At 41.3% G+C, this 23,897-nt stretch overlaps 1 protein-coding gene across 2 annotated transcripts in view; it reads left to right on the top strand.

The window, feature by feature from the left end:
* Positions 1-23,897, top strand: part of zfpm1 (zinc finger protein, FOG family member 1) — an 81,089-nt gene that overhangs the window by 30,612 nt on the left and 26,580 nt on the right. Inside the window, exons 2-3 of one of the 2 annotated variants that reach the window (XM_063911816.1) lie at positions 4,507-4,653; positions 13,226-13,357. In XM_063911816.1, coding sequence (XP_063767886.1) covers positions 4,507-4,653; positions 13,226-13,357 — 279 coding nt within the window. Of the gene's footprint in view, positions 1-4,506; positions 4,654-13,225; positions 13,358-23,897 lie in introns of those variants that run through there. The other variant, XM_063911826.1, reaches the window with a different exon arrangement.

Here is a 23,897-nt window from a genome sequence, read left to right as displayed (position 1 = left end):
TTCAACTTATTATTATTTTCCTTTAATTGAATTATGGGATGTTATTGTGGATAAAACTGCCCTTCACAATTTCTCACATTTTTAAATTACTTGTCAAAAACCCAGAGCAGTGAAAAGAGCAGCACCATCAGAGCCAGAATGTGTTTGGACCCCTGAGGCCCCTGGTGTATGTTGGTGATTTCCAACCTGAGAACGATGACATCATGTCAGTCATGTGAGGGTGAGAGTATCTGTCTGAGGGTCTCTGACAATTGGTTGTCAGTCCCTCTGACAACCAATTGGGAACTTTATCATCATCACATGAGATTTGAAGATGTGGGGGGGGCGGGGGGGGGTTAGGATCATCCCTAGAGTAATCAACAGGCAGTCGTTAGCTGCTGAAATCCTAAAAGCTGAGGAGAAGGAGCAGATTGTTATTGAAGCTGAATATAACAGATCGATATCACAGCTGTGGAGGGTTCCTCCTCTGTGACGGCTAATGGTGGTGGTGGGGGGGGTGGCATGGACCTGTGATAAGAGCCTATGCAGTGCTGAGGGAATGTTTAATGTGCAGAGTTGATCAGAAGTATTTCCTCAGTGCTCTGATGGATGAGTGGCTCCTCTCCAGTGTGCCTCTGTGTCAGGTACCTCTTCTCCCCTCTCTCCCCTCCTTTCTTTCCTTAAATATCCTCCTTTAAAGTCTCCCATTTTCTCTTACAGTATGCCTCTCTCTCTTGCTTTCAGGTCTCATGTATTTTGTGCATTGGGTTATTAGCCTGAGAGTGGCGAGGCGTGTTTAATCAGGCGTGTTGAGCACGCAGGTTTGATGTGAGTTGTCTCTGTGTTTAATCAGAGAGCTGCTGCAGGTCTGATGTGGACGCACAGCTAATAAAGCCTTCATCAGCGCCAGCACTTCGCTCTGCCTCTCCTCTCCTCCTCTCCTCTCCTCTCCTCTCCTCTCCTCTCCTCTCCTCTCCTCTCCTCTCCTCTCCTCTCCTCTCCTCTCCTCTCCTCTCCTCTCCTCTCCTCTCCTCTCCTCTCCTCTCTCCTCTCCTCTCCTCTCCTATTTGCTGTGTGTAAAATCTTTTTACATTTTATTTCAAGACCAATCCTTTTAAAACTGTTTGCCTGACACACCTACCTCACCTTCTGTACGTTCACTACTTTCCTTTTTGTCATGACTGTGTCCTCAACCACAGTACAACATCAATTTAATAACCCACTGTCCTTCAGGGCTGCTGATGAATTTTAGCAATATATCAAGAGCTTCATCCATGGTCCGTCCAAGTATCAGAAAGAGATAAGGACAGCCATCACAAACTGCTAATGCACAAAATGATCAGCATTTTAGTTTTGTCGGATGGACAGTTCAAAACTTTAGATATTTAAGCTTAAAAAAGTACTGATTATTAATGCATTAATGAACTACTTCTGTTGTTGTTGATTTAAAATCCATTTATAATCAAATCATTGTTTCACGGCATGCATCCAGTAAAACTGTCATTTGCTTTTTGACTCTCGAAATTGGCATTTGAATGTAAATGTTTTTTTAAAAATCAAACAAAATGGGGCATTCAGCCTCACGTACTGCAGGTTTGATATCAGCAGCAGTGTTGTACACTGACAAAACTGAAACTTTGACTTTAATTAAATGTATCATGTCAACAGATTTCACATAATTGTATTAGGTTAGTTGAAAGCAATAATATCGAGTTGAAACAATTTAAACATAATATTATTGCTTTCAACTAACCTAATACAATTATGTGAAATCTGTTGACATGATACATTTAATTAAAGTCAGCGTTTCAGTTTTTTCAGTGCAACATTTCAGACAACACACATTGTAATTGAAAGAAATGTCATTTATTTGTTTGCTTTTCAAACGGACAAAATAATAATCCATAATCTTTCATTTAAGATGTTTATTTGTCATATTTATTTTTCACATTTTGTATAAATGCTAAATTAATCGGGGGAAAAATGTGATTGAGATATTAGCGGATGATGAAAAGCTTCTTGTTGCATGGTGAGTCTGGAATATACCGTATATACTTGGTGTATTGCATATATTTGATATATTCTCCTTACTGTCTCAAAATTAAAAGAAATCCCAGTCGATAGTGAGTTGTTTTTTACTCCACTCATTTTTGTTGACAGATTTCCTGTTAACTTCTCGAATATATGTGGTGTATACAGCTCTTCAGAGAACCTCAGTTGGTATAGTGTTCAAAGGACAAATTTGTTCTAGAAATCTATTGATAAATCTCTGCAGGCCAGAAACAACACAGTGTGGACTCTATGTTTGGACCTGGTTCCTCCAGTCCTTCTCTGTCTTTGTGTGACGTATTTACAGCATTTCTTCTTTCTCCATTTCACAAGTTTTATTTCATCTTTGGATATATATGTCAGCTTGAGGCTTTTTCTTTGACAGGATCCTCCATCTGTAGTTCACACTGGGAGCTCCGTGGGCCTGCTGGATTAGTCCTAGCTGAATGGTGTCCCTCCACAGAGATACACATGTGGGCTGTGTCTCTTTATTGGGCCTCCATCTCTTCAGTGAGCTCAGTCCTGTGAATATCAGGCTGTAACAATTATTAAGGCTTTAACTTTTAAACCGGCAAATGAAATACAATGTTCTGCACTTATCACCCCGGCGCCGCTATCCTCCCTGCCAGCTCCCCGAGACAGGAAGGACGGGGAAGGGAGAATATTTCTCTTAGGATAAAAGAGGCAGAAAGTGGAGCTGAAACTTTTCCGCACCATTTGATGTCTGAAAGCAGTGATGCAGCGATTCATTCATTAAACCACAGCCGTAATGAGGAAAGAAATCATAATTCAAACTTACATTTTAAACAGGAAATATAATTGGAATTTTACACAGAGAAGTCCCTTTGTACAATTGTGATTAAAGGAAAATTAATTGTATGAAAATGTCCTTATAGATACAGAAAATGAGATCTAGCAAAGCTTGCGACATAGACCTAATTCTAAAAATATTGTGGACAGGATCGATCTTTTTTTCTTTCTCCTCTACTTTTTTATGAAGGTCCAAATCTAGCTGTGTTAATTTTATCTGAAATTAGAGTGAACCATGCAGGCGTGGAAGTTGAAATTAGCCTAAAGATGTTTCATTTACAAAGACAGAAACACTTTGTCAGTCGGCGATTGTTTCCCAGCATTATCTCTGCCTGCTTTTAATTGCTTTGGAAGTGAAATTAACAGAATTAGAAAAATTGCCTCTCCTTTTCTCTACAAGCTTCTTTATTCATGGGTATTGTTGTGTGCTTTGTATAGATTATAGCCTCCTTTTGTTCCAGTATTGTAAATATATACGCCCCCAGTCACGGCTTTAGCTCCGAAACAATCCCTGTTAGTTCAACTCAACCTAATGGAAATTAATTTACAACCTGTCTGAATTGGAGCAAAGAGGCGGGAAATGATAAAAAATAAATCCTGGATTTCTCTTTGTTTCAATTTCACTCTGATATAGTAATTCAAAAGCCTGTGCGCACCTTCCATCACCGTGCATGAGACTTGTTTTTCTCCCTCGACAGTGATTAACCATTTTTGCTTCACTCGAGCACTTCCTAATCCTCTTAAAAGAAATGGCTACCCTGAATGAATAATTCTATCATGGTGTCCTCTCGGGAACAGAGGATGAAGCATGTCATCCGATGCACATGAACATAATTGACTTTTTATTGGAACACTAATAACTACAACACGTCTTTAGGTCCAGAACAACAGCCAATATGTGTATCCATATAAGACACAATATATTTCAGGGTTTGGAGCTCCTAATGCACCATTGCAGCAGCCTGGTGTATTCATCTTATATAAGGAGTATTATTAATGAAGCAATTTATAAAAAGTCGAATTAAATCCATATTAACTGACTTTTTTTTTTTGGATGTAATCTTCAAACAGGCTAAAATATATCAAAAGTAGTGTATAATTACTATGGTCAGCAGGGATTATGAAACTGTAATTGATACAGATCAGCCCTGCACTAATCACTCTTTTAGCTACAATTTTAGGTATGCTGTAATTTGGCTTTAAGGTCCCCCTTGGCTTCTTGCTATTCATCTTCTGGATTAGAGCGTTCAGCTTGTCCAATTCTTAAAACTCTTTTTTAAATTGAGCCAGTTAACAAATGGATCAGTGTGTTTAGTGTATTTTCCCTCCCTGCAACAGTGCAAACAATCCTAAGCAGGTCGTTAAACAATCTCCCTTCTTTTTGTGTTTCACCTCTCTGCACCAGGCAGCTCAGACTCATATCCTCCTCCTCAACACAGAGAGAAGAACTCTTTCTGTGTGTGTGTCCACAGAGCCATCTCTTCACTCCTGTGCTTTTATACAGTGCAGTTTGGGTTGGGACCACCTGATTCATTGTAAATTCTAATGTGCTACTTTGGTCATTTTTGATAAATGTTTCTGATACAACTGCTTAAAATATGTCTTCATCCATCCAATAGTTTTGATATTTCTTCTAACATCCAATTTCCCTTCGTGTTGCTTTCACAGGTTCCCTCGGAGACCTCGGTGGAGAGGAGGAAAACACAGCAGACAACATCAGCCTATCAGGAGAGGAGGGCGGAGCCTCTGACCCCGACGACTCAGCAGAGGGGGACAGCTCCAGCCCCCCTCCTTACACAGTGCTGTTCAACCAAGGTGAGGGACTAGAGCAGGAGTGTCCTAACCTTTTTTACAGAGGGCCGCATACAGAAAAACATAAAAGGGCTTGACCAATCACTGTAGGTGTGCTTCTGTATATTACCTCATAATTTAAGTTATAAATGAGCAAAATCATCAAATGTGGGTCAATTATTCTTTATACTTGAATAGAATTGAAAAAAGAGACAGCCTGCTTCACAGTTTACATGAATAGGGTTGAATTATTTTCATTTTGCTTTAAAAGGTTTGGCAGTCTATTCCTTAGAACAGAAGCCTCAGATTGCATATAATAAGGGGAAATATGAAGGATATGTTTTAAGATTGTTATGTTAATAACTTATTGTGCTTTTTTTTATCAACAAAGATATGTAATATAATGTTTTCAACTTTAATTGACTGAATTTATCTGAAAATGAGGCTTATTAACACATGAATACTGTGAATACATGTTTACATACAGTGGGGCAAAAAAGTATTTAGTCAGCCACCAATTGTGCAAGTTCTCCCATTTAAAAAGATGAGAGAGGCCTGTAATTTTTATCATAGGTATACCTCAACTATGAGAGACAGAATGGGGAAAAAAATCCAGAAAATCACATTGTCTGATTTTTAAAGAATTTATTTCAAATGATTGTGGAAAATAAGTATTTGGTCAATAACAAAAGTTCATCTCAATACTTTGTTATATACCCTTTGTTGGCAATGACAGAGGTCAAACGTTTTCTGTAAGTCTGTAAGGTTTCCACACACTGTTGCTGGTATTTTGGCCCATTCCTCCATGCAGATCTCCTCTAAAGCAGTGATGTTTTGGGGCTGTCGCTGGGCAACACAGACTTTCAACTCCCTCCAAAGATTTTCTATGGGGTTGAGATCTGGAGACTGGCTAGGCCACTCCAGGACCTTGAAATGCTTCTTACGAAGCCACTCCTTCGTTGCCCTGGCGGTGTGTTTGGGATCATTGTCATGCTGAAAGACCCAGCCACGCTTCATCTTCAGTGCCCTTGCTGATGGAAGGAGGTTTTCACTCAAAATCTCACGATACATGGCCCCATTCATTCTTTCCTTTACACGGATCAGTCGTCCTGGTCCCTTTGCAGAAAAACAGCCCCAAAGCATGATGTTTCCACCCCCATGCTTCACAGTAGGTATGGTGTTCTTTGGATGCAACTCTGCATTCTTTCTCCTCCAAACACGACGAGTTGAGTTTTTACCAAAAAGTTCTATTTTGGTTTCATCTGACCATATGACATTCTCCCAATCCTCTTCTGGATCATACAAATGCCCTCTAGCAAACTTCAGACGGGCCTGGACATGTACTGGCTTAAGCAGGGGGACACGTCTGGAACTGAAGGATTTAAGTCCCTGGCGGCGTAGTGTGTTACTGATGGTAGCCTCTGTTACTTTGGTCCCAGCTCTCTGCAGGTCATTCACTAGGTCCCCCCGTGTGGTTCTGGGATTTTTTCTCACCGTTCTTGTGATCATTTTGACCCCACGGGGTGAGATCTTGCGTGGAGCCCCAGATCGAGGGAGATTAGCAGTGGTCTTGTATGTCTTCCATTTTCTAATAATTGCTCCCACAGTTGATTTCTTCACACCAAGCTGCTTACCTATTGCAGATTCAGTTTTCCCAGCCTGGTGCAGGTCTACAATTTTGTCTCTGGTCTCCTTTGACAGCTCTTTGGTCTTGGCCATAGTGGAGTTTGGAGTATGACTGTTTGAGGTTGTGGACAGGTGTCTTTTGTACTGATAACGAGTTCAAAAAGGTGCCATTAATACAGGTAACGAGTGGAGGACAGAGGAGCCTCTTAAAGAAGAAGTTACAGGTCTGTGAGAGCCAGAAATCTTGCTTGTTTGTAGGTGACCAAATACTTATTTTACCGAGGAATTTACCAATTAATTCATTAAAAATCAGACAATGTGATTTCCTGGATTTTTTTTTCTCATTCTGTCTCTCATAGTTGAAGTGTACCTATGATAAAAATGACAGGCCTCTCTCATCTTCTTAAATGGGAGAACTTGCACAATTGGTGGCTGACTAAATACTTTTTTGCCCCACTGTATACTGTATATTTTAAAAGAACATTGTAAGTCAAGACCAATTTTCATGTGTGGGCCGTATTCCATTCTACTTTTACAATAAGCTGAGGGCCAATTAAAAAACGACTCAACAGTCGGCCCCGAGGCCATAAATTGGGCACCCCTGGAATAGAGGAACAGGACTTGTTGGTTAAAAAGAATGTGTACCATTGCCACCTTCTAAAAACTGGATATCCCACACACTGAACTGGAGCAACCGTCAGTGGGTACATTGACATTGTGACCAAATACCAAATGCATGCTCATCCCTACAGTATAATCATCCAAAGGATTGTTCAGCACCCTTTGTGTTTTCATAAAATACTGTACTATCACTAATGACAACCAGGCACTAAGGGAATGCTCCTGCTGTTGTGCAATATTCCAGATGTTACTGGCAGTTATTGGTGGTTATTAACAGTTCTATCTCCTCATCAAGACTTGAAGTATGTCTTTCATCAGCTGATGTTTGCCTGTTATCTGTCAGGAGACAGTTAACCATGATGAGCTTGCAGCTTTCCACATGTATCGCTCTTTTATCTCTGATGTGTCTCAACAAATTAGAAAAAAAAGATTATCTGGGTTCAATCCTGGCTTCAGTGAACCTGCCCCCTCACGCACCTCTTATCCCGAGCTTCCCCCCTCTCCCCTATGATAGCAGAGTTTTCACTCATATTCTTTTGACTTATTCAAGATTTCACTAGCTGTGTTTTTTAATCTCAGAAATTCCTGCTCTTGTGAAATTTTGGGGCTTGGAGTGATAAGCGTCTGTTGGTTGGCTTGGTTTGATAAACCCATGGAAATTCTGTCAGGTGCTAATCGAGACGAGATTAGAGATTAGCTATAGGAGTGTGTGTGTGTGTGTGTGTGTGTGTGTGTGTGTGTGTGTGTGTGTGTGTGTGTGTGTGTGTGTGTGTGTGTGTGTGTGTGTGTGTGTGTGTGTGTGTGTGTGTGTGTGTTTGAGGTGGGGAGTGGGTTATGTGTGTATTAGATAGAAAAAGATCAGAGAACTCAGGCAGACTGCACATGTGAGGACGGTTTTTTCTGTCGATAGCAAACTGACTTGGCTTCTTTGTTTCTTTATTCACACACACACACACACACACACACACACACACACACACACACACACACACACACACACACACACACACACACACACACACACACACACACACACACACACAAACACACTCTGTTGATTTAGTGCTCTCTCTCTTCCCTGGGGTTCCTCGGTTGCCCGGTGCAGCCATTATCAGTTCTCTGTAAATCAGCCATGTTTGACGAACCTGCTCTTTCAACCTGGGATCAATACCAGCTCTTTATCTGGCCAGAGCTGGCTAATAAAGGCAAGGCCTCTTATCCACCATCTGGGAGAGAAAGACACACACACACACACACACACACACACACACACACACACACACACACACACACACACACACACACACACACACACACACACACACACACACACACACACACACACACACACACACACACTGTGGCGATAACTACCCTGATAACTTAACTAAAAAAAGGAAAGAAAACATTCTACCAGTAACAGGAGCTAGCACTCTTCCTCTGTTCTCGCCATCACACCTCCACAACCTCCACCTGACAGAGAGAGTCAGTATATCAGTGCCTATAAAATGTAAGAACACACACACCAGCTTATTTTAAAAGTCACTGGAGCCTCTGTTCAGTGTGTCTCTGTTGTGGTGTGTTCTCCTCTCTTCTCAGAACTGCTCTACAGTTGGAGGTCCTTTTTTCTAAACAACACACTCATACATTTAGATGACAGGAAACCTGATAAAATCCACTGATGGCTGATTAGTCAGTATTTTACCTCCCGGTGACCTCTAATTGTCGTGCCCTCATTTGGACCAATCAAAATGCTTTTTGTAAACTGACACTTTTTTTTCTCCTCAGAATCTGTTCAGTGCTGATTGAAGGGTTAGGCGTTAACAGACAGACACTCTATAGTCCATATCTGTCATATTCCTGCTGCAATCATTCGTGATGAGTTCATAATCTATTAGTTATTAACAGAAAATAAATAATAATTATTTATCACAGGAAATTAAGAAAAATATGTCCTTATTTCAGCAGCCTGCGAAAACGTACGAGTTTCATATCCTTTTACATTAAATAGGTGTGTTTGCTTGTGTGTGTATTTGAACTGCCTTTTCACTCCAATGTATTTCATTTAAAGTGCAGAATTAAAGTTCAAATACACTTCACAATGAAAAAGCATACAGCCAGCAAATAGTGTAATACACATTAAAGTTAAACACATGTGTTGTTTGGACCAAATGAGCAGCTACTGGTAGGACTGCAAATATCCCTCAATATCAACATAAGTGAAGATATTGAAGGCTTCACAGTTGGTGCTTTACAAAAGTTACTTAGAAAGTGCATTATCTTTCTTCAGTTTCTCGGCATGATATTTATTTTGAATGCAAAGCCCTATCTTTACATTAAATGACATGTCAATTATAAGACACTTTTACCCAAAGCATCTTACATACTCAATGCTGTAGACATTAACCACAGGAGCAAATGGGGGTGAAGTGTCTTTCCCAGGGACACAACCACATGCTGACTGCAGTGGGGAATTAGGTGAGACTGGATTTTCAGACTGAAAATGTAACATTGCTGGAAAAATGCAGTGTCTCAAATGTTCCATCATTAGGACAGAGTCATCTGTAAAAACTCATTACAGCTTTACTCAAACACGACAGGACATTTCTGGAAGGACCTGCATGCTTGTGTACTATTTGGCACCTGGTGTGCAGTTAGACTTAAAGGTGCCCTATTATGCGATATTTTAACAATATGTTGTAGGGCCATATGTTTACAAAACATGTATGAAGTGTTTTGCTCAAAATATCAAACAGATCCCCCATTGTAGCATGCCTCATCCCCCTCTATTTCAGCCCTGTTACTGAAGTGCTGATTCTGTGACTGTAGCTTTAAATGAACCAGCTGCTGCTGGCCACGCCCCTTTGGATCTGCTGCTGGCCACGCCCCTTTGGAGCGTCATGATCTCTCCTCTGAAGAGAGTTTTGTACCGGGAGAAACTCAGCTAAACGCTGCTGTGATTAAACAGCATATTATGTTCCAAAACACATCCAGCATTATTTCTGAAACTCTTCTCAGTGTTTACCACTAGAACAGAGACATTATATGTATTATATATACAACAACTCTAAGTCCCCCCTGCAGACATCCTGCTGAACACACACACACAGAGGTGCTGCAGAGGGAATTCAGCTCGCTAACTGTATATTGGGGACGAAAAGTTGGGACGTCATACATGGGCGGGACGTTGCCAAGAGTTCAATGTAAAGCCAGCCCACATTTCGGTTATGACGTCAAATACACTAAACATTCACTTCTATATTAACCATGTCATGATGACTATTCACCTGGCTAGTGTGTATTCCACGTCTCACCTGCCCAATCCAACAAAAAAAAAGCTTTATTATCAGTATCAGTGAAAAGATTTAGCTTAACACAAGCTTAATGTGTGATCCAAAGTGTTTTACACTTCTGCATATTTCTGTTCTGACTGATTAAACTTGCTCTACTGAAAAGCATGGGGCTGGGCCACAGTGAGTGACACCTGTGAGGCTTCCTGCAGCAGGTGTGTACAGGTATCCACGTGTCCAACGTGGAGATGTGTTGAATATCCAATGTGAGGAAATGTATTTGAAAACAGAAAACATGCAACAGACAAAAGGTAGCATTAAAATCCGAAGGAGTCTGAGATGTATAGAAGTTGTGGAAGAAAGAGATTGTTGGGTGACTTTGCCCTGCAGGTGTGACAGGGGAAGTTCAGCTTATCAGATTGATGGAGACTGTCTCGCTGTGGGGGGAGGGTGGGTGAGACGGAGAGAGGGAGGAGGGGGTTTGGCAGAAAAGTGTCTGTCGACTCCTCCTGATACCTGCCTCCATGTCTGAGATGATATGGAAGATAATATTGATAATATTAAACGCAATAACTGTGTCTCCAGCTCCCCTCCCTCGCCTCAGCCCTGCAGGATAAAATCAATGTGCCATTCAATGTGATTTATAGCTGAAAATAATGGCACTGTTTAGGCAGGGTGTGTGTGTGTGTGTGTTTGTGTGTGTGTGTGTGTGTGTGTGTGTGTGTGTGTGTGTGTGTGTGTGTGTGTGTGTGTGTGTGTGTGTGTGTGTGTGTGTGTGTGTGTGTGTGTGTGTGTGTGTGTGAGCGTTTGCATGTACACAAGGTTGAAAGGTGGACGTGACGTGAAGATGTATGGGGTGTGTGTGTGTGTGTGTGTGTGTGTGTGTGTGTGTGTGTGTGTGTGTGTGTGTGTGTGTGTGTGTGTGTGTGTGTGTGTGTGTGTGTGTGTGTGTGTGTGTTGATTTGACAATGCAGATCTAATCTGTAACTGTTACATTAATAACGGCAGAGTGAGGCGTCACGTGGGGCTGGCCGTTTATGGCTGGTATCGATCCGCCGCTATCGCTGTTTATCGCAGCGGGAATGCAAGGGTAAACACGGCCTTTGTGCAGACGGCTCAGGTGTTGTAGCGGGGGGGTGGGGGTGGTTGGGAAGGGGGACAGGAGGAGAGCAGAAGTTAGGACTGCTTTTTAAATATAGAGATGTATTTGGATAATGTGTAATTTTAATCAAACATGGAACTTTCTCTGGGTTCCCACAGCGGATATATTATTCTCAAGTTTCTTCTGAATCCATAATAAAAAAAACTTCTCCCAAGCTATGGCTTAGCCTGGTCGGACACCTTGGGTCAGTATGATCGGGGTATGAATGATAGAAGAGTCCAAACCAACACATAACATCCCATGCTTTACATTATGCTATCATATAAAGCCCCGTTTATTTAGTGCATTACTATTTTAGTTTGTTATAAGACTACTGAAATAGGTTTTCAAGCAACTCCTTAATGTGTAATCACCCAAAAATAACCAGAATTAATTAAAAAGCCTTAAAGGAAAAAAAAAGAAAATCTTTGATAGACACCATTTCAGCAGAAAACTGTTTCAATATTATCATGTAAAAAATGAAAGGAATAGTTATGCAGATATTGGTTATGTCTTTTGAGTCTGAGCAGTTAAACTTCCTCTCAGACCTGATCAGGTCTGCCTTTTTCCACCCACAGCTGAGAATGCGTGACACTTTCATTGTTTTGAACTTTCAAAAGTTAGTTTATTGCTCAAATATTTAGTGAGCCTTGTCTCTTGTCTTGGTCCTGATGAGGTCTTTTTCCCCAAATAAGTGAAATAATTCAATTCAGAACTTCTGATGACAAAGTCCTGTTGCTCCCATACAGACTTTGTTCCCCTTCCTCCAAGATATCTTATGTGTTCTGAGCTTTTGAGTCAACATAGAACACCCACGCTGATGTTTCTGTGATAGCAAATATCTGTTCGCTTTCTTCAAACACACTTCAAGAGTCTGATGAAGACATGGGGACAGCTGGGACAATTGACATAAAACGTACTGAGTAGATCAGTTGGTGCTTTTCTAAATACAGACACGCTTGTGAGGGTCTTATAATCCTGACTGATGGAATGAATTGGTTTAAACTGCAGTGAAGACAAACTTCCAGTTTATCTAGTAGTTCCCTCACACTTTATTTTGGGATATTCATAGTGACTCCCCCTAACCTTGTCCTGATGATGATGATGATGATGATGATGATGATGATGATGATGATGATGATGATGATGATGATGCAAAAGTAGAGAACAAGCGGAGAGATGTTCTCAGATAGCCTGTGATGTACCTATTCATCTCATCTGAATAATAAGGAGATCTGCTAATAGGGAGGGACCCGCAGTGTGATGAAGCGGCTGATAGCAGCTGCACGGGCAAAGTTCAGGGTTCACACACACGCACACACACACACACACACACACACACACACACACACACACACACACACACACACACACACACACACACACACACACACGCGATCTGTTTGATCAGCGGGCAGGAGGCTATGTTATCAGCTGGATCAATGGCAGGGATATCAATGGTGATTAGAGAACACAGGCAGCCTCTGTCTCTACTGAAGGTGACAGGCGGGGGGGGGGGGGGGGTGGCCACAGGGAGGAGATGGAATGATAGCGGAGAAGAGGAAGATGAAGGAAAGAAAAAGGCCAGAAAGAGAGAACGATGGTGGGCATTGATGAAGCGTGAAGGCAAAAGAGAGAGACAGAACTAAAGAGAGTTTGAGTTGCTGAGTACTCCCACTGACAATGAGAAGCACAGCATCTCTCTGTGTCGTGTTACAAAGCCCTAGAAGTCATTTCACTGTTGCTTTTGATCAACACACACATACACACACACACACACACACACACACACACACACACACACACACACACACACACACACACACACACACACACACACACACACACACACACATACACACACAAAGCTTGGGGATTCTATGTTTCTGTCTGTTAATGTGACTGTTTGTGTATGTAGATAGCAGGACCCAGGACTCTGGCCGAGATGATGAAGACGAGGATGGAGAAAAGCCGGGTCCCACACACAGCGGCGGGGAGGATGAGGCGGAAGGAGAGGAAGAAGAGGAGGTGTTGCAGTGGAGGGGGCCAGGTCAGTCAGTTTATGTCCAACCAAAACTGATGTTGTGACGCAAAAACAAGGGAACCATGATTTTGGGTCTGAAGCCTTTCCCTGATCTGCTTTACTGAAGGATTGAGATTCCTTTCAGTGTTCAGGAAGAACCGCTGACTGAAGAATCAGCTGTTCATGTTCCATACTGACCAAACAGAAGCTTTCCTTTTCAAAATACTTAATGGTGTGGTGATCATTCATACTGAAAGGGCTATTATTTACAACTTGGTGCATTAATCACAAAATGTATGTCAAATGTATTTTTCTTTTTAAAAGGATATTGGATTTTCGCTCAGCTTTTAGTTAACTTAAAACATTCAGTCAGTTGAAACCTCTGTAGTATGTATCCAGCAGCTGAGACCACAGGCTGTTCCTCATGCCTGCTCCCCTGAGCTCTGCTCTGCACCAGGGTCCATGTTCCAGCTCCCTCCATGGTGCAGGACGTCTCTCATTATACAGCTCCGGAAAAAATGACCATTCCACATTTTTCTTAAATCTTTTTCTCTACATGTATGGCAGCCATTCCAGTGTCTGTTCAATTCAACACAGAGAAATTATGTCAGTAGTTTAAAGAATACAATCAAATATAAAAGACATACCTATAAATAGTCAAACCAGAGAAACAGATAATGCTGAAGTGTTTTTTTATTTGTTCCAGTGCTGTATGTGTTATACTGTTTTAAACGCATGTTGTCTGATTCTATAATCATATGTGCCGTGCGCTAGAGGCTGTTGCTCTTCAGATGAGCAGCAGCATGAATAACCTGCCGATGCTCCATGGTGGGGGCTAGGGTAGAAATTGTTACTCGCTTAATGTCTGACCAATGGTTGGACAGCATTTCCGTGCTCATGACTTTGTTCTCAGTTTATTTTCTGTTTGAGGTTTGCCTGTGTGAACCCAAACCGAGCCTTCTGAGAAATTAAACAATGGAACCAACTTTTATTCTTAAATCTGAACAAATAATTACATTATTTAAACATAACAGGCTGCAAACTTAAGTGTCTTTAACTTGAGTTAAATTCATGAAAGTTGGATATCCAAACCCCCCCCCCCCCCCCTTACTCTCCATGTAGCTGGGTTAAGAGCCTCTGGATGTGTGCATTGCATGCAAAATAGTTTTATTCCTGGAGATACAGGGACACTCCAGCCAGCGTGCTGACGTGCTGTCAGGGGGAGCAGACCGCCCAGCAGTCTGTGTGTCGGTGCTCATTTCGGGGGGCTCCTCTGCTGCCTCTACAGGGGGTCTGTACTGACCCCCTGTAGAGGATGTGGATGTGACAGGTCAGGGGAAAATGTATTCAAGTTTTAAGAAAAACACACACACGGCTAAGAGGAGATAACAAGTAAATTGGTATAATTTTATTATTTATTTCCTCTCTTATCGAGGCTTGTTTGGTTATTTATTTCTCTCTGTCTGTTGTCTTCAATAAGTAAAACAATGCAGGAAGATTACCGCACTATCTCGCATTATTTCCTTTTCAAGCTGTGCACGTTTTATGTATGTCTGTGCTTGTGTGTGTGAGCAGCGCTGAGTGTGTTTTAATTCCTCTGGTGGAGAGAGGATGTGTTCATTATCGGGCTGTCCCAGCCCCGTCCCTTTAACAGTAATTGGAGCGATATTAATTGCTGCGCAGTGGCTGGTTGATGGTAGCACCATCATGCTGCACTGATAGGGCCCTCTGCGCTTGTTTTTTCTTCTCCTTCCTCTCCTCCTCACAAACTAACTGCTGGGTGAGTGGGGAAGGGAGACGGAGGAGGGGGAGGGAGAGTAAGGCAGAGAGATAGCCTCTCTATCAGCTCCGGAGCAGGCGCTGTCTTTATCAGGAGCACGATTGGCAAAAAGGAAACTTTGACCGGTCTGAATTTTTCTCTTATCGTCAAGCCCCCCCCTACCTCCCCTTCCTCCCTCTCTCCCCCTCCCTCCATGCATTCACCTCTCCTCCTCTGCTCTCTCCATCACCACTAACAGCCTACCCCCCTCCACCCTGAACTGCATGCATCTCTCCCTCTCTTCTGTTCTGATTGTTTTCCCTCCTCTTGGTGCTGTGTGTCACAGTGGGACTGGAGTGCCTGGCTAATGTGCTCTTGTTCATTCAAAATGTTTCCCCATGTATCGGACATGTTCCATGAACATATGAGGGGAGAAGTGTGTGTCAGCTGCTTTGGAAATAAACAGAGTTTTGTCTGCTGCGGGAGAGTTGGCATTCCCCTCGTTTCTCTGTCGTTGCCTCAGACTCCTGGGAGACAGCTGTGGTCTCAGGGGTTCGGCTGCTTCAAGACAATCCTTCCAGAAGTCCAGTGTCCCTGGTTATTACGCATATACAAGCGTGTGTGTGTTCACCTACAGCAAATCCACGCTGCCACTTTGTCTTCTGTGTCGCAGGTATCATAACAGATGTATACGTCTGATCTTTGCACCTGCTATTTTTTTAATGTTCATTGATCAAAAATATATAGTTATGTGCATCCATATATAATACCTGCAAGTTTGCGAGTTAAGACAGATGATTATTATAGAAATAATAATAAGTAGTGTGGAATTAATATTTTAATCCCAAATAAATCTGCATATTATTTTATTTTTCACCCATATACCAAATGTTAGAAAATGGTCAAAATACTTAATATTATTTTTCTTAGAGATCAATTTGATTATTCAAATAGATGCATAGAAAACCTCAATCCGACTCAAAAAATCTATTGTTAAAATAGTTGCCCTTTAATTTTTTGTTGATGAACAAATCAACCCATGACTTCAGTGCTGGTCACTCAGTGAGAAAAGAGATATTTACTTTTTTTTTCTTCAATAAACTAACATGTTTTTATTTTCACAATACAATGCACACTTGCAATCTTTCCCTTTTACTCTCATCTTTCTCGGTTGAATTCCACCCGTGTATCTTCCCTTCCTCTTCACGTCTTCCTCCCTTATTCCTCATGTCATGATGCCTCATTCTGATTTTACTCTATACATTAGACTATACCCTCTTTCTCTTTTTGTTAGAGCTGTTTTCGGTCTCAGTTGGTCAATATTATATCTGCATACATCTCAAACAGAAAAAGTAATTCCTACTTACTAAAAAGTAAAAATAAATATTCTCTGCAATTATTTCTAGATATGACATTTTTAATTTCCTTTTCCATGAACAGTTTGTGTTCTAACCTTATGATAATCATCTCTTAATTTATTCAAATAATGAATTCAAATAATTCTTGTCACAGTCATTACTGTTCAGACAAACTGATATTGCATTAAACAGATAAATCAACAACAGAAAATGTTAATTCATCCTCTCTGACAGTTTTTCCTCCTGCCTAAAGATAATACCATTCATTACTGGATGCAAAAATGTTCAAAGTACATATTTACACCGTCTGCTCAGTGTGTAATGAGTTGTTTTTATGTCATAGTCACAGACGATAGTCAAGGCCATCCTTTTTGTCTTTTCTTTTTTCCAACAGTTTCTGTCAACGGTGGAAAAACATTGTGGCTTCCATTGATATGAGAAAATAAAGCATTGAAATGAAAGCCAGGCTTGGAATAGATTAGAGGCTTCACCAATTTTCACTTTTTTTACTCCAATGTGTAGTTCACCTAACAATCAAGATGGTGTGTGTGTGTGTGTGTGTGTGTGTGTGTGTGTGTGTGTGTGTGTGTGTGTGTGTGTGTGTGTGTGTGTGTGTGTGTGTGTGTGTGTGTGTGTGTGTGTGTGTGTGTGTGTGTGTGTGTGTGTGTGTGTGTGTGTGTCTAGGTGGGAGCTGCTCCCTATCAGAGATGATATGCTAAAGCCACCATTTTAATCTACAGTGTGTCCATACTGCATGATATGCAAAATAAATGATGAAAGAAAGGAAAGACCTATCTGGTGAATGACCTTGCATGCTGAAGGGTTCAGTCTTTCCCCCTCGCTGCTTCAAATTCTTGATATGCAAATGGCAGTCACAGTAATCCCTCGTCATTTGCTGGCTGCAGTCCACACTGTGCATGAACCCGTGAACAGGTTCTATATCTAAGGTGATTGACAAAATATTTAAATCATTTTTAAAGCTGCTTTCATAAACGTATGATTATTTCTGTGATTTGAACTTTTTTCGATCTCCTTAACTTAAAAGGGCATTCATGCATACAGTTATTTAAAGCATTTAGCTTTAATTCTTTGTCCTGGAGTTTTTTTTGGAACGTTGGTCACCTTGTGTTGTGTTTAGCTGTAACTGTGCTACCGAGCAGCGGTCAATTCAATAAAAAGTGCAATGCCAGCAGGAGCCCTCCATCAAAGGTCTGCCGGGTCCTTTCTCTCCAAACTGACACCTTTGTTCCACATGGACCCCGGGGAGCCCCCTGAGCGGGGCCTCCTTATCCTCCCAAACAGTTACTCAATCACCTCAAATAAATGACTGTACTGACATAATAATGGTTATTGTTATTCAAGCTGTGTGTGTGTGTGTGTGTGTGTGTGTGTGTGTGTGTGTGTGTGTGTGTGTGTGTGTGTGTGTGTGTGTGTGTGTGTGTGTGTGTGGTTCATCAGATGCACAAGGGTTTTATACTCAGTCACCTTGTCTGCATTGAGAATCGCTGAACAGGGGATGGGAGGATAAAGGGTGAGAGAGTGCTCATCAAGGAGAGGAAGAATAAATGAAATGCTGAGGAAGAGAGGTAAGAGAGGGAGGAAGTGTTTGGAATAAAGAAGCACCATCTTGAGTTTAGCATGCTGAGATAACTAATGAAGTGTAAGAGGGGTGAAGGTTTAAGGATCAATGAGAGGGAGAGGTGGGGGGGGTTAAGAGGGGCAATTCTGATAGTGAAATTAGAAGTGAGGGAATGCAAAGTGGGTAAGGTTAGTTAGAAGGATGGGGGAGCTATAATAGGATAGAAGGACAGGAAGCAGAAATGAGTGAACATGTTGGGATGTCCTCAGTTTAGTCTCTTTGGTTCAGTTTTGGAATGATGACAAATGTGTATTAAGTGCAAAGGTGCAATTGCCCCCTTATTGACAGTAATTCTCAAGTTCCTAATAACAAGTTCTTAATATTAGGCCACATCGTTACATCGCAGGGCTGCTCCTCATCCAGCCATCCCTCACACACTACACTCACACTCTTTTCTGTAACCTTCCTCCATATCTCCGGCCAGCAGACTGCCTCCTGTCTCTCAGGAGGATGGAGTCCCTGCATGCACTTTGTCAATTACACCTGTCAATCAAAATGCTTTGGGCTGATGATTGGTTGTCATGTGTCCAGAGGGCTTGTCTTGTCAGTGAAACAGCTCAGAGTACAGCAGCAGTTTGAAGGCATTTGTTTGACCCATAAACACACGGTCCAAGAAACATTTTTGTATGTGGGTCAGCAGGAATTTTTATTTCTATCTCAGATAAAGAAAGACTACCTTTGTTAACGCCGGATCACATCCATCTCAATACTCCTGTACATTAAGCTAGGGGCCTTCATATAGGTTCATTGTAGAGCTGGCTGTGTGCAAATGAAAAGAGAGGAACTTAATCAATTATTTTAATATCATAAAGGTGGATACTGTTGACTGATTTAATAATCAAATTGTATAATTTGATAATCATATCATCATTATTCCAGATATTATAGAGTATCAATAACAATTCCTGGCCATAAGCAGTCTCTTCTTTAAAGAAGAAATAAGCTCGCTGTGTCAGAAGTGGAATATTAAAGCAAATGAAATACATCCATTAATTATGGATTGTTGCAAAATAGTCTGCTATACTTTAGAACTCGCAAAATAGTACTTTCTTTTCATATTTTCTAATGCCATACACATTTAGAGGTAATATAGATATGCTGGCTGCTGATGGAACGTCTTCTCACTGTGTGTGTTCATCAGAATCCACATGGTGAAGCAGCATTAATATGCTTACAGCAAATGAGTTTCTCCTTTGCTGAACTATAAGGCTTTCATGTTGCTGATGGAACAAAACACCATCAGATAAAATATCAACAGAACTGTGTGTTATGTGTTATATTCAACTTTTAGTTGTGAAATCTTCATGACCACTGTACTCATGATTTTTTTTCAGGAATAAACTCTTAATCTTTGGAGATCAGTCTCCAGTACTGCAGCCATACTGCTCATATGTGATGAGATCCACCTGCAGCAGCACCGCCCTGCCTCCATCACCTTTCCTAACCTGCAGCCACATTCTAACTCACATACACTCTCACCTCTCCAGTCTGCCTGTGATGTGTCTCTCCCTCCTCTATCCCTAATGCTTGATAGGCGGGAGGAACATTTCTCCATGCTGTCCAGCTGCTCTCGGCCCAGCAGATCCTGCCTTACCTTGCTTCACCCACCTCACCTTGTACACTCTCACACATAAAATACACCTAAAGAGGCCCTATTCTGCTTGTCTGACTCTATTCAATATTTAGCACCCATCTATTGTGGAAACATTCAGCTGTTTTTATGCCACCTGCATCAAAATGTATATTTTAATTCTTAAAATAACAGAATAATATGTAGTCTTATTCCCAGTTCCCAAATGAGTCCTTCGCCTTTAATGCATCTTTTGTAATCTTATTCCAGAGGGAGGTCAAGCTGAACCCCCCACACAGCACACTGCGCTCTGAGGACTGTGTGTTGTAGCTGAAGGCCAATCACAAGTCCACTATCACACCTTATTCCATTTATTCTTTTCTTTAAAACCATTAAACGATTTGCTCTCGGTGGGGCTTTGGTGTCATTGACCCGTGCGGCCTGTTTGTGTAAGAATTTGACAATATCCGATACACACGTATGTTTTCAAGATAACTCCTTATTATCTCAATAAAATGTCATGAAACAAATATATGTTAAAAAAGGTCAAATTATTTTTGACACATTTTACAGACACCTCTTATAACATAGAATGTAAACCCACTCTGTGCTATATGTCTTTCGTCGCACCATCAGTCAGTACCGGACACTAGTGTGATGTACTCCTTTGATTCTAAGCCCGGCCTCAAATGATCTGCTGTGGCGGTGAAGACCAACACAGGATCAGGATTGTCTAATGTTTGTCTTCAGTTTGGACAGAAGATCAAGACCAAGTTATAGCTCATAAACACTCTCTCGTCTCAAATGTTGTGCTCGTTGGCCAATCTCCATGTCTCTCTTATCATGTGCTGTCTCTCTCTCTCTGTGTCCTCTACATTATCTCTCACTCACCAGTTTCCTTCCTTTATTAGACAACAATCTTGTGTTCCCAAGTCTAAAGGGAGGTTGTATGTCTGCAGCAGCAGTACAAAAACACTTCAGTATTTTTCCACATGTGCCACAAACAGCCTGCTGTGCCCACATGTTCCCTCTGTGTCCAGGAGCTCTGATTCTAACTCACTGTAAAGACTTAAATGCACTGTAAGGGAGACACAGAACGGAATGTATTGGTACTGTGTGTTTAAGCTCCTTTGATCTTTATTTATTGTATACAATGCTCATATTTGCAATGTTTTGTAAGTATTTCAGAACAGTCTTTGGTCTCGCAGGGATCATAAAACCTCATGACTGAAGCTGAATACTAAAACTGTTTGCTCCTCACAGCTTTCCTATTTTCCCTTCAGGTGTAACCATTAAACAGATTTACGTCAGGAAGAAATGTAGTGTTTGTGTATTCTTTCTTGATATGGACCCTCCAAAGTCAGCCCGTCTCAATCTGTTTGTGGCTTCTCTCTCTCTGGGCGGCTGTCGGTTTAATTGATGAACCTCTAAATGACCCTGAGTGGATCGAGCAAGCCTATCACTCTATAACTTTTCCATGTTCCCTTCCCCGGCCCGTGCTGCCGATACCGGCCTGATGGAAATGTCCTCCTTCGCGGGAGCCAGAAGGAGTTGTTAAAGCAGACATGAATTAATGATTGAATTAATTATCGGAGTCACATACCGTACAATTAATTTTGTGGCTTTGCCTCAGTCTTTTTTCTTCTCCCCGTCTGTGCGCAGAGAATGTCAAGAAACATTTTCTAATTAATTTATGTGTGATTATCAGGGATAGTTTCTAGAAGGTCTCCACTTTCAATTTGTGACAGGCTACGGGGGGGGGGGGATAAGATGGAAGTGGGTGTGTGAGGCAGCTGTGCTCGTGCCCTCTCATACACACTCATTGAGTTGCGCACACATACACAATTTTGCATTTTTTTTCTTTTTCTCTTAGACAGTTTTTACATTACAATTAATCCTTAGAAATCCATTCTGTGTCCTCAAGTCATCACAATGTTAGAAAATGTTGAGTTTTGGCCTTTTTTCTATAAACACAACTTGACAGAAAAACATTTGTTTGGGTACGTTTGTCATCGTCTTGTTTGTAAGTTTACCTTAACAAAATTCTACCTGTGCACGGGATAATGCAGACTGTCCCTTTGGAAGAGTCCAACATGATGAGCATTTTAGGATTTTAGCATGGACAGTGATCTTTTACAAAGTGAAAAGTTCCAGCACTTGAAAAGTACTTCACAGAATAAGAACCTTTTTAATCCCCGCTAGCGGCCAAGAGGCTGCACTGTTATAACAATCATAAAGACACAGCAGAGGAGCTTCACACTCGCCAGGAGCACTGAGCTTATACGATATGTCCGGACATTTGAGCTTTAAAAAAATCATGGGCTGGCGGTGTAATCACTGCCTCAGAGTTTTGTATGCCAGATCTCACACTTCTGAATCCCCACCCTCAGCCTCAGCAGGGTGAAAACACCTGCTGCTGTTCTGATGGAAGGCTTTTCCATTGGTTGGAGAAACCACATGAGGCGTTGAGAGAATTGTGACGTCATGTTCTTGTATGGTCAGGTATCTCACTTCATGCAGAAGGAAGATGTGCGTTGCTCTTCAGCATGGAACTATTCTTTTAGCGTATTTCATAGATCATCATGAAAACATTTAATTATTTGTTCCATGTAAAGTCAACCACGTTCCGAGTGAAACATATTTTTTCTAATCCTGACCAGCAACTATTTTCATTATTGATTAATCAGACCAAATCAGAATAATTGGCTCGTTGTAGACACTCTATTACAGCGCACTACTAAAACACAATATGATGAGGGACTCCACTCCTGACCTATTCTTGAAACCTGTTCTTGAACAATTTCCCAGTGTCAATGCGCCTTCATCGCTTCAGATTGCTGTACATACGGAGTACATTCCTACAATTTACAAATCTTGAGCCTTCTAGAATTCTAACATTTAAAGACAGTGTAGGAGACAAATGCTTATTTGGTCGTTGTTGATTGTTATTATTATTATAATTTGTTTACACCACAATTAGTCACTTCCTGAAATAGTCACCTGGGTGTGGTTTGATGTATTTAGTCCACCTGTTGGGTGCTGGGATGTTGTGGAAAGAAAAAGAGGGTCATTTGGTTTGGATACTTTTGTTGACATGCTGTTTGATTATTTTTTTTATTAAACATTGTGAAACTTGGCCTCAGTATGGACTGCTATTGGGAATGAGTAACAATGATGGACCAGCAGCAAACATTTGTTGGAATTTTTGAGGCTACAGACAGTATGATTACACAGAGTGGGGGCCCACCATGTCATCGCTTACCTCCAGGTAGTGCATGGGGTCAGTAAACATGGACTAAGTGTATCCTCTTGTGTATCAAGTTGTCATGAGAGGGGCACATTTAGAACCACAGTACTTGAACAGGGTGTTGGATGCACCATGTGTGTTGTGACTCACTTTCTCACATGCTCTCAGAGACACATTTTTATGTCACTGATAAATCTCCCCAGCAGTCCGGCGATTGATCTGCAAAATGAAGTTTTGCCTGTGAATGTCAGCGTTTTTTGCATTTGTTTGTCTTCAGTAGCCCTTTCACTAGTTCTGTTTTCACCTCCTTGCCTTTATTTTTCTCCCCCTCCTTTTATCTTTCTTGGCATATTTGTGAATTTGCATGTTTGCTTCTTGCTCTTTTCTGCTGGTGTATGTATTTTGTAGATAAAAGTTCAGCAGTGCAGTTAAGAGAAATTAGTTGGGTAAACAGTGGTAAATGTCAATGATAAAGTTCTGTTGAAGCTCATCTGATTAGCAGGGCTACGCAGGTGTCTTATCTTGCCTGTGCAACAGAGGGTAAAATGGAAATGATTGTGTTGTCCTGAGCAGCAGATGCCTATCCCAGAAACGTCTCTCTGCTGCTGAGGCGAGCTGCTGGACTCCAGGGACCTAGAGGTGCTGCATGTAGATCATGGGGAGACAGAGAAGAGAAAGGATGTTGTTACATTCAGGCCTTTTATCAGTCGGCATTGAGAAAGATGTGAGTTGTCATGAATGCAAAAATGTATCTATTTATGATTAACATGAAGCATTGATGAAGCTGTAGAATCATACCGTTGCAGGATACCAAATACACAACCTAATCAATCGTTTACTGTTGATCACTTTAACATGCCGTCCTTTGTGACAGACATATAGTGAGTACTGAAAAGTAAATGTTGAAACTACTACTTTCAAAACACTAAAATCCCTAAGATGCTTTTACTAATCTTTGCAGACCTTTTAAAAATGTGCAGATACTTGATCATAT

This window comes from Eleginops maclovinus, chromosome 2, assembly GCF_036324505.1.
Source record: "Eleginops maclovinus isolate JMC-PN-2008 ecotype Puerto Natales chromosome 2, JC_Emac_rtc_rv5, whole genome shotgun sequence".
Classification (NCBI taxonomy): domain Eukaryota; kingdom Metazoa; phylum Chordata; class Actinopteri; order Perciformes; family Eleginopidae; genus Eleginops; species Eleginops maclovinus.
The sequence above is the reverse complement of the archived record's forward strand: the minus strand, read 5'-3'. Positions and strand labels throughout refer to the sequence as shown.